General features: G+C 35.2%; 1 protein-coding gene across 1 annotated transcript; it reads right to left on the bottom strand.

The window, feature by feature from the left end:
- Positions 1–433: 433 nt before the first annotated feature.
- LOC133182207 (BTB/POZ domain-containing protein 1-like) lies at positions 434–9,594 on the bottom strand. Its single transcript, XM_061316962.1, has 6 exons — positions 9,540–9,594; positions 5,992–6,380; positions 3,843–4,789; positions 3,128–3,215; positions 2,364–2,510; positions 434–2,000 (listed from the first exon to the last, which is right to left on the bottom strand). The coding sequence occupies exons 2-6, from the start codon at positions 6,352–6,354 to the stop codon at positions 1,842–1,844; spliced, it is 1,704 nt and encodes a 567-aa protein (XP_061172946.1). The 5' UTR covers positions 6,355–6,380; positions 9,540–9,594; the 3' UTR covers positions 434–1,841.
- Between the last annotated feature and the right edge of the window lie 6,233 nt (positions 9,595–15,827).

Raw genomic sequence — 15,827 nt, 5'->3', positions numbered from 1 at the left:
GCAACATTTTTCTAACAAGGTTACTGCGTAACTCTTAGATTTGTACGGACTGTCTACCATAAATTTTTTTTAATACTTGTTTATTTTTTTTTTTTAATTATTATTGACCTGGTTTTAAGCTGCAATTCACATTTTTCTACAGACATACCTACTGAGAGTTTTTTGATTCTATGTCTCAAATCTACATGAACCGAAAATCACTAAGTCAATAAAATTTTTTTAAAACCTGTACCATGAAGAAAAATTATCCAACCATGAAGAAAATACCAGGTTCACATCTTAATAGGGTGAATAATGAGTGTACAAATTTTCAGACAAATGCAGTAGTCTCCAAGAACAAGTATGGACAAAATCATATCTACAGACAGATGGACATGCTGATTCCAATATACCCCCCTAAACTTCATTTGCAAACATACATCGAGAAATCAAATGGGTGTCATCACTGAAAATTTTTAATAAATAGCTATTCAACACACATTGTGTACATGTAAGATTACATTCAAATTGATACAGAAAACTGTTTGTACATAAATATCAAGGTATACAAGTTCTTGATAATTTAAAAGAACAGGTTTTTTTTTTCATCGAAGCATCAACATTTATAACATTTATAACATTTATCAAAATAAATAAAAGACAAACATACATTATGATTATGCACATTGGCAAAGCTAATCATCAGGACAAAGGGAACTGACTTACACAAAAACCAAACTCTTTCAATATGGGGAAAATGCTATATATATTGTAAATGTGCCTTATTATATGAAATCAAATTTTAACATTTTTTTTCATACCATATCATTATCAAATTCACTTAAACAATGGACAGCAAAGTCAAGTACAAGAACAGTTATGGTCACATCTAATACTTGTTTAATACTTGCCTACATTTAGACCATATTAAGTTACATGCATTTTTCACTCCATAATATCTTCAAATTAAATCAAATATTAGTTTCTTAAATATCATTTAGAAAGCTTAAATTTAATAGCAAATACATGCATATACATGTAACTGACCTGTGGTATAACTAAACAAGCCACATTTCCAAACCTCTTCACATTCTTAGTATAAATATTATTTAACATATACATGTACCAAGAAACCACACTCAGAAAATACAGTAAATAAAAATATCTTAGATACAGATAAATACATGTAGTTACAAATCAATATTGTATCACAATGCTTGAAAGCAAATGCACAGAAAAAAGAAACTGTTTTACAGACTTTTTCTTATCACATGTCTATATATACAGTCAAACCTTGTTATATCAAACTCAGTGGAACCAAGAAAAAAATCTTCAATATCCAAGGGCTCGAGATATTGAAGTTAAAATGCATAAAGAAAAAGAATTTGAGATGTTAAATCCCTTCTCCATATCCATGATATTTGAATTATCACTTCTGAGGTTTGAAATTAAACTGTTAGAGTATATATTGAACTTCATCCCTGTCATACAAAGATATTTAGTAGCCCTTGAATTGTGCAAAACTTCCACCTGGTAGTCAGAGCTGTGCACTAGTGTGTTGCCTCTCCTTGTAAGAAGACTGTTCAGGTCTGTGTCCCATGTGTATATACTAGGGCTGTTGTCTTGAATCTGTTGTAGATTTGGTAAGTTGAAAGTTATTCTGACTCTGTGTGTAGATGGCTTTTTACCTCTATATTAACTCTATGGGTAGGAGATGACTTTCACAGCTGCATAAATCTTTTTGTATAAAGGGGTACCACAGTTGTGTGATTTCACGTCAAAGATGAATATATACAGCTGTTTAAATCTGTGTAAAAGGAGACCTTTACAGCTGTGTGACTTCAAGTGTGGAGAGGGCTTGTCTATGTATAAAAGATTATTTCTGGGATTTGTCCATCCTCCACTGAGGTTCCATTGTTGTTGCCAGAGGCATAAGTAAACTGAAATGTTACTTTTCCACTTGAAACAGATTCATGAGTAACTTTCCTCAGTCCCTTAGCACCATAGTAAGAATCTGGACCCTAAAAAGTAACCCAGATGTTTTGCATTCATTCCATGTTCCAGTATTACATGTAATAGCAAAAAGAAATATAATATACACATGTAAGATAAGTTCTTAATAAAATAATGTATCAAAGTGTTTTAAGAAGGAAACAGAATGAAAAACACACACATCCCCATCTATGGAAATACAATGTACACATGTACAATTTCCAGTGTTGTTTTTAATGGGAACTTTTATTACATTTGACTCTCTATAATGATATTTTATCAAGATAAAATGAATATTGTAATAATTTTCCACTGTATTTGGTATCCTTTATTAGAATCCTTCTGCTTTTTTCTGGCTGCTACATTGTATCTGTAATACCTAACATATTTACCTTGAGCGTAGCACAGGCTGTGTAGCTGATGTTTGGCAAAATTTCAACTGGTTCTTTAAACATCACTCTAAAAGTGTTGTTTGTCCCATCACAAAGGAAGGTTGTGTCATTCTGACCCATTACTTTCAGAGAATCAGACTGAATCACCTGTTAAGCATATAACCCAAATTAATAATTACAAGAAAATCCCTAAAAACTAAAGTATTTTTAATTACAGGCAACACATATTCAAGCATAAAAATTCCTCAATCAGGAAATCTAAATACATGAATCATTTTCCATCTTCTTGACAATAAAGAGTTGGTGGCCATCATACAAGAAGAATCAATCAGACAGATGTGTAAAATGACAAGAATTGATCAGACAGACCTGTAAGTTGACTTAAGTAGTAGAATTGATCAGACAGACCTGTAAGTTGACTTAAGTAGGGAATTGATCAGACAAACCTGTAAGTTAATTGACTTAAGTTGTAGTACTGACCAGACAGACCTGAGAGTTGACTTAAGTAGGGAATTGATCAGCCAGACCTGTAAGTTGACTTAAGTAGTAGAATTGATCAGATAGACCTGTAAGTTGACTTAAGTAGTAGAATTGATCAGACAGACCTGTAAGTTAATTGACTTAAGTAGTAGTACTGACCAGACAGACCTGAGATTTGACTTAAGTAGGGAATTGATCAGACAGACCTGTAAGTTGACTTAAGTAGTAGTATTGATCAGACAGACCTGTAAGTTGACTTAAGTAGTGGAATTGATCAGACAGACCTGTAAGTTGACTTGGTATTCTGTTGGTCCATGTATACTCCCATACAAACCAAACCCAACCACAAAGATCCTTCTGTTTACCATGAATCTACAATAATATACATTTCAAAATAAATACATGCATTGAATGCTCATGAGAACAAAAGTACGACTATGGCTGCATATACATGTATAGTGATTGATTCATGCTTTTAAAACTAATTTCTCATTTAACTGCAGTTTTCTTTATTGATCTTCTCACAGAGAAAAATCTTTGGAATAATGCTGTAGTGAAATTAATATTATATTAATTAAAAATAATCCACAGAGGCATTAGAAAACTACACAAAAGGTCGTAAGAGTGTAAAAAGAAATTGACCAGTAAAAAATGCATTTATTTAATCAATGGCAAAATTTAAGCTGCATACAATAATGCTTAAAATTAGAAACCATCAAATCACATCTTTACAATAAAATTTCTCGCCTAATTTTGTCAACAGTGCCACTGTAAGTTACTCACCTAATTCTATCACTAGTGCCACTGCAAACTACTCACCTAATTCTGTCAATAGTGCGACCATAAACTACTCACCTAATTCTGTCAAAAGTGCCACTATAAATACTGACCTAATTCTGTCAATAGTGCCACTGCAAACTACTCACCTAATTCTGTCAATAGTGCCACTATAAAACTACTCACCTAATTCTGTCAAAAGTGCCACCATAAACTACTCACCTAATTCTGTCACTTGTGCCACTGTATCCCCAGCGACTTTCTATTTGACAAAAGCGAGACACCACTTGTTCCTTTCCAGTAAGACAACACCGGGGTACATCCAGGAAGCTGATCTGAGGTTTGGGATTGACAGTGAAGTAGAGAAAAAGCTGGACCACCTCTCTGTCTTCCAGTAAGCCACTCTGAGCTGCTCCCTGAGCAAACTCTTCCACATTCATCAGTGGAAAGCGGATAAGACGCAAAGACCTTCCTAGAACATTTCGCTGATTTTCACAGGTTTGAGCCAAATTTCTTCTAGTGCACTCAGCCTCTGCCCATCTGCAAACTGCTGCAAACAGTTTGCATTCCCTGATGCCGAGTGTATCTCTTTCTAAAACTACGCAGAGAGTATCATTGTCAATGTCCGTAAAACCGTCAGCCATGATGGCTTCAGAAGTGTTTTTATCAATGGTCTCCAAACAGAGAGCTGCTAACTGAGGTTCATCAAAGAGTCGTGCCTGAGTCAGCAACATAAAAGCATTATCACTACTCAAATTGCGCTTCAGGAAATCCACACATGCTTTCTCCAATGCAGGAACTGCATACTTCTTAGCAGTATATAAAGTTGTCATCACAGTATCAGAGCAAATTGTGACCTCATCAGAATACAGAAACTTGAGTAGAGCCAAGAATGCTGCAGGTTCAACATCAGGGATTTCAATAACTTCATCTGAAGTGGCCATTGGTCCATTAAATTGGGCATCAAACACAGCACTCCCAACAGACAGAATGAATTTGTGAGCTGGAATCTTTTGTTGATTGGGCAAGGTTCCGACAAGGAAGTGGATGTCACACATTATCTCTGTGTTATATAGGTAGTGTAAACGCTCTTTGACGGAGGTCTTTGTGGACTGCCAGTTGTAAGGGGCATTACCATGTCCTATAGATCCACTGGTTGCATTAATCACCTACAATAAACAAAGATTCAACTCTGACATTTGAAAACTCTCAAAGTCAATTTGATTTTATTTGAAAAATCAACATAATATCTAGATTACAATGCAACAGAGATTTTCATTTTGCAAAACATTCCAGATACTTAGCCATTCATTTATTTACCTAGTGCTTTATGTATAACAATAGAAAAGGAGATACATGTACTATGAAAATACTTAGATATCTCAGTTATCAAATTCAAAATTAATTTAGATTGGTATAGTTCTTATTAGTTTAAATTCAGACAGAAAGACACAACTAGCATCAGATTATAAAAGAAATCAAAACATCCAGGGTTCTCATTAACGCAAGAATCTGCGTCCTAGACGCAGCAAAATTACTTGGGACGCAAGGTTCTTAAAAACGATGCGTCCGCGGACTCGTGATCGGACGCGTCCTCGTTAGCGAGAAAATTCGGGTGATTTCGAAAACGGGGAATTTAGATGTTAGGATTTGTCAAAGAAATATTTAATCGAAACCTTCCTGTAACTATCATAAAGTTTATCCAAGAAACAACTTTTCTTATACTTACTTCTGTTTTTTTTTTAAAACAGGGATTGATCATAAGATATTTCATGTTTATTAGTCCATAGTCATAATAGTGTCGCATGCCAAACTCCGACAGCTGTAAACACACTGCAGCTTTTTTTAAAAAACACTTTTGAATCTTGAGTGTTATCTACATGTAGAAACCATAATTACTGCTTGTATACACAATGCGGCTTGATTACCTCGTGAATTTCACCCAGTGCAGACGACCGACAGGATTAGTTACGCCTCATTGCACATGACACCTGTGATTGTATACAGTCAACTTCTGGGTACTTGATTTTTTAGCTTTATAAACACCAAGTTATTTTTATGGCAATTGATTACGCGTGTATTTTAGAATATAGCTTGAATGCATTACCAGTTTATATACTTGAATATGTTAATACTGCGTAAACAAACTGATAAAATGATAAAGATTTTTATTGATGTTTGGATGGAAGGATACTGCAATAATTTAGTTGGGACTCAACATAATTTTTCTGAGACGCATCAAATTTAGCTGGGACGCAACCTTCTCAGAAACCTTGAGTCCTGGGACTCAAGTTAGCAAAATCCTAGTGAGAACCCTGATAACCAAATCATATCAAGATGATATTGTACATTATATTGTTGATATTTTTACCTGTTTTTCAAAGTCTGTTAGACTGTTAGCACCTGATGAAAGAGATCCAGCAGCCAAAGCAAGTGGCATACATGTAGGACTAGAGCACAGTGAATTGGTGGATAAAGGAACTGTAGGGGAACTTACAGTGGTGAGGTTATGTGCACGAGAATCAGGATGTTTTGAAGGTAATGCACTGCCATAGTGCTGACCATTTTCTCCTTCTGTGGATATAGCTGATGCACCTAGGGAAGACGGTTGAGGATTTCTAGAGGTGGCATTTGCAGATTGATTCTTTTGTGACGTTACTTGATTTTTAGCTTTCTCCTCTGCCTTTTCTGTGTCATTATTTTGATCTTTTCCAGGGGGATTGCTTTCTTCCATTGTGGTAAATAGACATCAATAAGCTCCTATAAATTAAAACAAATTCAAAAGCTGACGACTTCTTACCATATGATAGTGAGCTCAACTAGCTCTTTACACTAATATGTAAGACCATAGGAAATTCAATCTGAAATCTGCAAATTAGTTAAGCTAATTCTTGCTTTCTAATTCCCTGAATCCACAAAGCCACGAGTTATCTTTTTTTCAAAGTGTGTCAAGGGTCCATAGATTTGAGAATTTTGATGCATCAAATGTTTAGATTAGGATTTTTTATAGCATTTTTTACTTGAAACCTGATAGAGAAATTAAAATACATATAGATAAAAATCAAGGAAATATGACTGATTTTTAGTTAAAAGGGGGGCCAGGTAAGCACATCCAAAAAATAAGTCAGGAAAATGCCTGATGGCTTCCACAATTTCTTTAGAACATTAATAATGGCAGATAAAACATACAGGTGACCAAATTTAGTTCTTGCAAGAAATTCAAAGGAAGACAGTAGTTGCATCTTTTCAGAAATAATAGATAGTTTTTGATAGACATGATTTTAGCAAGAGCTATTTTCTGTTGGTCGCCACATTGGAGGTCAACAAGCCCAGATTTCTTAATTATTTAACCAATTTAAACTTGTCATACTAGGCAATGAGGTGAAGATAACACAGTTTTTCTTAGGAATATATGTTTACAAAAGCTTCCTTTAATTCATAATTTTTGTATTTTAAAGATTTTTTCCTTAATCTTCTGCCATACATGTTTAACACTGGTTGCTCAAAGAGAAAAAAATTCATTAGTTTGACCTCCAAAATGGTGGCCAAGGAGAATAATTCGAAGGGAAAATACATCATACGAAAACTATCTATATATTCAGAGCATTTTAACTGATAACAATGTCAAATATATATCCTTTCCAGGGCCATAATAATAATACATGTACCAGTATGCATAAAAATGCGTAATGGCCAAAAATAGAGATTCTGACCCCCTGTGCTGGGCCCCAGGGGAGGATTTCATATTTGGAATGCATCATAGGAGGAAGTTGTGTTCTAATCAGTTGTTCAAATAACAAAGCTGTGTCTTTATTCTGTCTAATTTTATAGATCCTCAGATATGCAACAGGCAAAAGGGTTTCATGAAAGCAAATTTCCGGATTCCCATACCCTTCAAACTTTGGTTAGTATAGGTTCTGCTTAATAGGCAGGTACACTATCTAGGCATCAGAAGAAAGGGAAAACTCAATAGAAAATTAGAAAGGAAAAGGAAGAAGATAAAAGTTGCACCCTAAAAGAAAAAGAGAGAGAGAGAGAGAAATGAAGAAGTCTTTCGCACATACTTTTTCTTTGCCTGACCCCTGTGCCGTGACCTTGGCACTACAGGATCGATCCTTATCTTTATTGTGTAGCACATTAAACCTGAATTTTCTTGATTGGATAATTTATTGATATAGTGATTTATATTTTTTTCATGATTTTTTCTGCACCCCCCCCCCCCTTTTGGACCAACATTTAAACAATCTCCAGCCATCAAAAGGATATGTCTTGACCTGTATCAGCTGCCCTTTTAAAATAAACATAGGTAATCAGAGATTACAGAGCTCACCTCAACAAATGTTGTCTTTAAGTAAGGCAAAGTCCCACACTAAACTAATAATCTAGGAGTGTATATCCCTAGATGCAACATATATGCAATTTTGGTCTGATAGGGCTTGCAGTTACTTGGGAATAGACTTATCTGAAAACTTAAAACTAGTCACTCATTCAGAAAATGTAAGTCAAATCCAGCATTCGAAGCAAGTTTTGAGATTGTTCGTCCCTTGATGCATCATCCATGCAAGTTTGGTTCAGATAGGCCTTATAGTTACTTGGAAATGAGATCTGCTCCAAAAACTTTAATCTGGTTACTCATCCGGAAAATGTAGGTCAGATCCAGCATCCGAAGCAAGTCCAGTAGTGTACATCCTTATATGTATCATCCATGCAAGTTTGGTCAATATAGGGCTTATAGTTACTTGGAAATGACATTTGCTCCAAAAACTTTAACCTGGTCACTCATCCATAAAATATAGGTCAGATCCAGCATCTGAAGCAAGTCCAGTAGTGTGCATCCTTAGATGTATCATCCATGCAAGTTTAGTCAATATAGGGCTTATAGTTACTTGGAAATGAGATCTGCTCCAAAAACTTTAATCTGGTTACTCATCCGGAAAATGTAGGTCAGATCCAGCATCCGAAGCAAGTCCAGTAGTGTACATCCTTATATGTATCATCCATGCAAGTTTGGTCAATATAGGGCTTTTAGTTACTTGGAAATGAGATCTACTCCAAAAACCTTAACCTGGTCACTCATCTGGAAAATATAGGTCAGATCCAGCATCCAAAGCAAGTCCAGTAGTGTGCATCCTTAGATGCATCACCCATGCAAGTTTGATCAATATAGGGCTTATAGTTACTTGGAAATGAGACCTGCTCCAAAAACTTTAACCTGCTCCAAAAACTTTAACATGCTCCAAAAACATTAACCTGGTCATTCTTTAGCTGAAATTGCAGCATCTGAAACCTTGACTGGTACAATGAAACACACTAGAAGCATCCTCCATGCATCTCTGACTAATATAGGCCATAGAAGTACTTGAAAAGAAAACTGCTCCAAAAACCTTAACCTGGGACGCCGACGCCGAGGGTATTACATAAGCTCCCCCAACTTCGTTGAGGTGAGCTAAAAACTGTAGCTCTCTGGTTGAAAAAATTCAGACAGACAAACCAGAGATCTAAGCATTGATTTACAGTGCCACCCCTTTGTCACTCGCTTTGGGTACTTTTTCATGTATTATATGCATTCCCCCACATAAAATATAACATCCATTGATTTCCTTTAATCAACCAGCATGACCAGAGAACTAATATTTCTGCTGCTAGTTTTTCTCATACAACCAATACAATTAGTGAATATATAGAGGATAAATTATTATAAGTTAAGGTACATAGTGCATTATCTTATCTATATACAATATCATTTTCCCCTAAATTTAGACTGCCAGAAAACAAAGCATCCCTTTGAAACTGTAATGCAATTACCAGGTGGCTGAAGTAAAATTTTACTCAAATACTTATAAGTATACGCAATTATACACTTCCAACACATCCCGCAGTAACCATATCTTTGGTAGAATGTAACAACAATTTACTCACTTTAAATCTTAACATACGCTTAGGCTACTGCTCTTTTTCTTTGATAAAATAAAAATTATAAAGTTTTCTCCAGAGAAAAAAAAACAGGAAGTTGAATAATAAAATCCGAGTCCGATCAAAATTCAAAATTTAAATTGCAGGTGGTAATCCTAGTCCAATCCGGAGCCGGTGGCGCGAAGACGGAAACGGCGCTCCATATTTGGGGCCTCAGGACTAATTGTCTGATATGTGCGATAAATATGACTAGTATATACAGTCTCTTTCGTACGATAGAGACAGATATAACCATTTTAGTGAGGACAATTTTGTACTATTGTTGTTTTAAGCAGAGACATATAATAGATCTATTATATATGTCTCTGTTTTAAGCTTATAATATGGAGATAAAATCATCTATGATAGCTAGATTATTTGCAGGTTGTAATGTGACATTTGATTTCTTTTTAAAGAAGCAGATCTGAAAGAAATCAATCAAAAACTACTAGTGGGGAAATTTAGAAATATTGTATACAAGTGGACGACTATTTAACTCTGAGAAGGGAAGGAGTGTGCTATAGCAGATTTAGAATAAGTTATTCTGTCCGTGAAATTTTTTAACAAAAATCGTAATCTAACAAGAAAATTAGTAGTCTTACCTTGAGCAGCTGTTGGGTGGTTCTACGATTCCAGTTAAGTTACGGTATGATTTATTAAAGAAAATGTAAGGCGTACACGTATTAATAAGTCTTCATATTGCAATATTACTTGTATCATATTTACTACGAATACTTGTGACCACAATTAAACTGTTAAAGTAAGAAACTGAAGGAATCAAGTGATAAATTTGTCTCTTGTTATCTTGGAAATGTTAATCTGTCCCCTGAACTCTTCTGAAAGCATCAAAAATGAACAATCCGACTCGACAGAATTTGCCTGTCATCCAATCTGATTAAAATCAGATCTTTGTTACGCTCCGAAATTCTGATGGTCGCTGTACAGCGACCATCAGAATTTCGGAGCGTAACAAAGATCTGATTTTAATCAGATTGCCTGTCATCATATTCAGAATCATATGATTGTCCCGGCCCTGCCTACGTAAACTTTTTATTTATATCTAGTAAGAGCATGCTCTACGTATGAACAATTTCTAAAACGATGTAAGTTATTGACAAACAAGTTGATGAAACAAGAATATCAACAGTCTCGTTTAAAGTCATCATTTCGTAAGTTCTATGGTCGATACAATGACCTTGTCAGCAAATACAATCTATCATTAAGTCATATGCTGACTGACGTTTTTCATACTATTTGTTAGGTCTTTGTTTACACACTGAATTGACAATGGATTTTCCTGTTATTTACCGATCATAATAAGGAGCAAACGGCTGGTGTGACCGGTAGGCAGAGGATGCTCACTCCTCCATGGCACCTGATCCCACCTCTGATGTTTTTGGAGGTCCGTACGTGACGGTGTTTGCTCGCTCCCGATTTGTGTTGTTTTAATGGATTTTGAGCTCGAATACTGTTCATTATCTCCATATTTCACTCTTATGTATCACACTGGGTACAGGGACGTAGCTCAGTTTTGGGAAAAAAGGAAAATTGTCCAAACTCGGGGGGGGGGGGGGGGGTCAGTACCAAATTTTATTATTATTATTAAATTTTTTTATTACACTAGGACATTACCCTTATTTGAAATACTGCAACAAAAAAGGGGGAAACCTGCCTTTCAATGACCATTTTCAGTAGTAAAAAGGTTATGATTGGAACCCCTCCCCTTAATGCTACGTGCCTGGGTTATCATGTGAGGTACATAGCAGGTGACCATTGGAAGAAAAACCTTAATGATGCAGGGATCGACCGCACTGGGTCCAGGGCTGAGCCGAAGGCAGTTTGCGTTTCTCCGCAAGCATGAAGAAAAGTAAATTATTTAAAATTATGTGTTTTTTAAGAACGTGACACGACGTCTAGAACTTTTGTCCACTCATAAGCAAGAAATTAGCCTCTTTAATTTTTTTTTTTTTGATAAAAAATTCTCATTTTTTATATAGATCGATGCTTTTTCATCAGAATGGACAGCTTTGTGGATAGACACTTTTCATGTTTTGGCACTGTATTTGAGCCCATTTTGGGGGTTGGGGTGGGAGTTTTAATATATTTTGATGTATTTCCACCTCACATGAACTTCAAAATTTGAACGTAATTAGAACCCAAACTCCGGAAATATTTGTCTTGTATGTAATCTAATTCAGTGATTAAAAAAATGCAACTTAGATTCTTCCTGACCTATTTCATAAAGTTACTCTGTTCATATTTGTATAGTATGCAATGGATGTTACTATGATTGCAATTGTTTGGATCCTTTTGGAAGAAGTTCATTTTCCTTTCGTATCTCTTCAACATACTATTGTAGCGAACAGTATATAGGGAACTTATACTGCCTCGCTAGTAAGCTAGCTTTTCTAGTGATGCGGTAGAGTCTCCCTCTATTTTAGGCAAGTTAAGCAACGGCAAGCCTATATATAACCCTTGGATGGGCGACCGCTTCACGTTACACGGTAAAAGACATCCCCCCCCCCTTTTCCGTGCTTCTGTTTGTTTGAATTTCATTTCCAATGCATCAAATTCATTTGAAATAATATATTTAGACAGAAAATGACTTAATGTTGATTTACTGGGTCGAGTTAAATGCATGAAACCTGCAGAACACCATAATCAATAGACAAAAGTAACACTCTCTAAAATTATTTATGCACAAATTATTAAAAATTTAGAAAAAAAAAACGCTCCTTAAAAGAGCAAATCATGACAAGGCCAATGATCTTATACATGTATCTACACAATTTTTCTGACCATGCCAAGAAATCCCGTCCATTTTTCCACAGCGATGGAGTCAATAAAAGTGTAATTGATGCAAATCACCCATATTCCCCTAACGCTGGCGAGACAATTAACGGCAGCAGATTTGAGGGGGTGGATCCTAAGTTTTCCGTTTTCTTAGTCAAAGAAAAATAAACTTCTACCCCAGGAAGTAGCCTCCTATGCCCTGAAAAAAATAGTTCCTGTCAAAAACCTTTATTTATTTACAAAATATGTAAAATGCACTAGACACAGGTACCAAAATTGTAAAAATAGACTGGAAGGAAATTAAAAAAAAATTCAAAAGGGAAAAATAATAATTTTATATGTATGGAACTACAATTGACTAAGTTCATTTTCATTGGTCAATTACCGCTATGATACCTTAATAAGGCGCGAGACTTCCACAACAACCAAGTTCATCGTGCCCGATGTTAATTTATACTAGGAAAAAAATATTTTGATATATAAACACTGAAAAATTTGAAAGGCGTCTAATTTTTACTGAACACTTAATTAGTTCACTACAATTTATTTCACTTTCTTTTTCTTCTTCTTCTTCTTTTTTTTTTTTTTACTTTTTTAACCGTATATGATTTGCATGGAAAATCGCCCCCCCCCCTTCCCCCCTTTAAAAAAAACAACAACAGGAAAAAAGGTGCAAAGGCTTCTAAATAGTAAGTATTCTAGCTTTAATTTCAAACCAGTAAAACTTAAGATCCTTCCCTCAAAACTGCTGACATTAATTGCCTCGCACACATCTCCCTGGGGAAAAATCACAGATTAACGCTAATTCCGCTTTTATTGAGTTCGCTCTATAACTAGAATGCGTACCTTTTCTTGGCATGTGTTGTTCTCATAACTCAAAAAAATCAACATGTTATCATGCTAAGAGTTAAAATGTGAATCTTTATCGAATTACCAGCTGATCACTCTAAATATATATATTACATGTACTTGTAATTCATTTCAACTCAGTGAATGTGTCTGAGAGGGTACGGAGGCAATCAGGGACTGTCGAGAACGGGAGTCAACAAGACTAGTTTTACCGCCTGCCTATATTTAGGGGGATACGTATAATAACTACAAAACACCACAGGATACAGTATAGGGGAGTAATCACATTAAAAAGTTATTCTTATAGCTTATATTTGAAAAAAAAGTGATTTGCAAAATTATTTACCATTATGGATAATATCTTGAACAAGTTTTAGTAATAGGTAATATTAGCCCCTGAGTTGAATGATAAGATTTTATTATTTCAATATTGAATACTAGAAAAACACAAACAATACTGTTATGTACTATCCTTATAGATTTTAGATGTTCATTACGAAAAATAACTTTCACCATCAGAATTTATCAAACGTAATGTTAGAAAGAGGGGATAAGCTTTACTGAGACAAATGAATCCGTGAGCCAGGGTAACTGGGTAATTATACGTGATAAGCGGGTATTAGTCTAAACCTTTATTTTGAAAGAGCGCCTTCTTGTCATTTTGTCAAAGAAAGTTTGCCTGGTAAACCATGTTATACATTGAGTATTTCAAACGGACTTGAAGTTAAAGAAGGTAATGTAAGTACTTAATGCACATGATACAAAAAAAGACAGAGTTCTTTATTTCGCTGGGACCAATAATATGTTGGCGGTGCGACCGTTGGGGCGAGCGCAGTGTTCACTTCATTATTATGATCCGCCTCTTCAAACCGCACGAGACATTTGGAACGTCTAGACTGTGACGTCACATGACGTCGTATGTTAGCTGCATTTCCATAAACAAAGTTTAAAAAGTGCAAATATTTTAAAAAAGAACGTTTAATCTACTATCTGCATGCAATATCCATTAAATTAAGGTGAGTTTATTTTGTGTGAATTTTTAGTTGTTGTCACCGCGTGAACGAAGTTAGCAGCGAGAACAAGAAGCGATGCATTGTGGGTCAGAATTACTGCGGAAAAAAATTCTGTTGAATGAATGTGCAGTAGTCCGAATTTTCTCTTCGCCCAGGCGTTGTCGTTAGAGCTCGCAGTGACGAGCGGCGCTTCGCGCCGCTCGCTGCGCTCGCTATTATTCTCTTTAGTAGTTTAGAGAAGTGGACAGGCTTTTGCCTACATGGATGTAGGCGAAAGCCTGTCCACTTCTCTAAAGAGAATAGGACCAATATTAACGATAACACTGGCAATATAGTTCAGTTGTGCCAGCAGAGTCTATGTGTCTCTTCTTTATGCTTTCAAAAACTTGGTCGTGGTGCAATAAATTTCCTGTGTATTAAATTATTTTCTTAAGACTTTCAATGCATGGGTAGCAGAATCAAAATACAAGGTTTCTATGTCAAACCGAAAACCCATCTTCATCATAAAGACCAAGGCCAGGCACTGTGAGGAGTCAATGGTTTTCCTACAGAGTCGCAATTTTATCAATAAATTTAGTGAAAATGAAGTGAAGAGACAAGCATAAATTCTACCTGTGTTAAGTGAGAGCTTCCTAAGCTCCTGAAGCTCACTGGTAGGCTTTATGTATGTTTCTCATTTATTCACTTTTAATATATTGATAGAATTGCTTGATTCTGTGGCTTTTCCTCAAAGAATGTAGTCAAGGGAAATTACTCTTGAAGAGTATGGACTTGACTTAGCAGCAATTTGGGATATAATAGCCTCATTAGTGTGTTTGATGTAAAATCTGAAATGGGATATATTTAAAATTATAAGTACAAAAAATCAGGGTATATATACTAATGGGATAGGCAACTATCACAAGTTTCATGATATAAGTTGCAAGATTTTGTAAGACAGTTAATTTTAATATATATAGGAAAAATCTTTTAAAATCATCTTCTCAAAAACCAGGGACTGACAAACATATTTTTCAAGCACTTGCCAATGGGCAAGTGCATGGTCAAATTTCACTTGCCCTACTTCAATTTTTACTTGCCCTATCATAAACTATAAATTAAAGATAACACTTGTGACAAAATAGTTTCGATTTCATTCAGAAAAAGAAAATATATTCCCTTATTTCTTTCATTGTTGTCTACTACGAATTAATTCGTCACCAAATCAAAACACAAACTCGAATGTGTTAATTGTTTTGAATATTGGCGACATTTGAAAGCTCCTGCAAGTAAGTACTAAGTTAAGTAAGTACAATACAATCTGTGCCACTATCATATTTCAGCAATAGTCATGATTCCTTCTATTTGTCAAAAATAATTGTTTCCGTTGTTTTCCTTTTACTTAAACAGATTTGTAGTTCTTTCACTAACATTGTTATGAATGAGGTACTTAATATTAGCTTCTGCCTCACAACTGTAAAAACTTTCTCCATTTCTCCAATGCCAGTTTGTCATTTTAAATCAAATACAAATGCATGTACTTAAAAACTTACGGTAAAACTTATAATGAATTGAATAAGATACACAATGACACAATTAAACTGGTTCGCATACAAAATGT

Source organism: Saccostrea echinata, unplaced genomic scaffold (assembly GCF_033153115.1).
Source record: "Saccostrea echinata isolate AGI-Se365-2 ecotype Australia unplaced genomic scaffold, CSIRO_AGI_Sech_v1 ptg000009l, whole genome shotgun sequence".
Classification (NCBI taxonomy): Eukaryota; Metazoa; Mollusca; class Bivalvia; order Ostreida; family Ostreidae; genus Saccostrea; species Saccostrea echinata.
The sequence above is the reverse complement of the archived record's forward strand: the minus strand, read 5'-3'. Positions and strand labels throughout refer to the sequence as shown.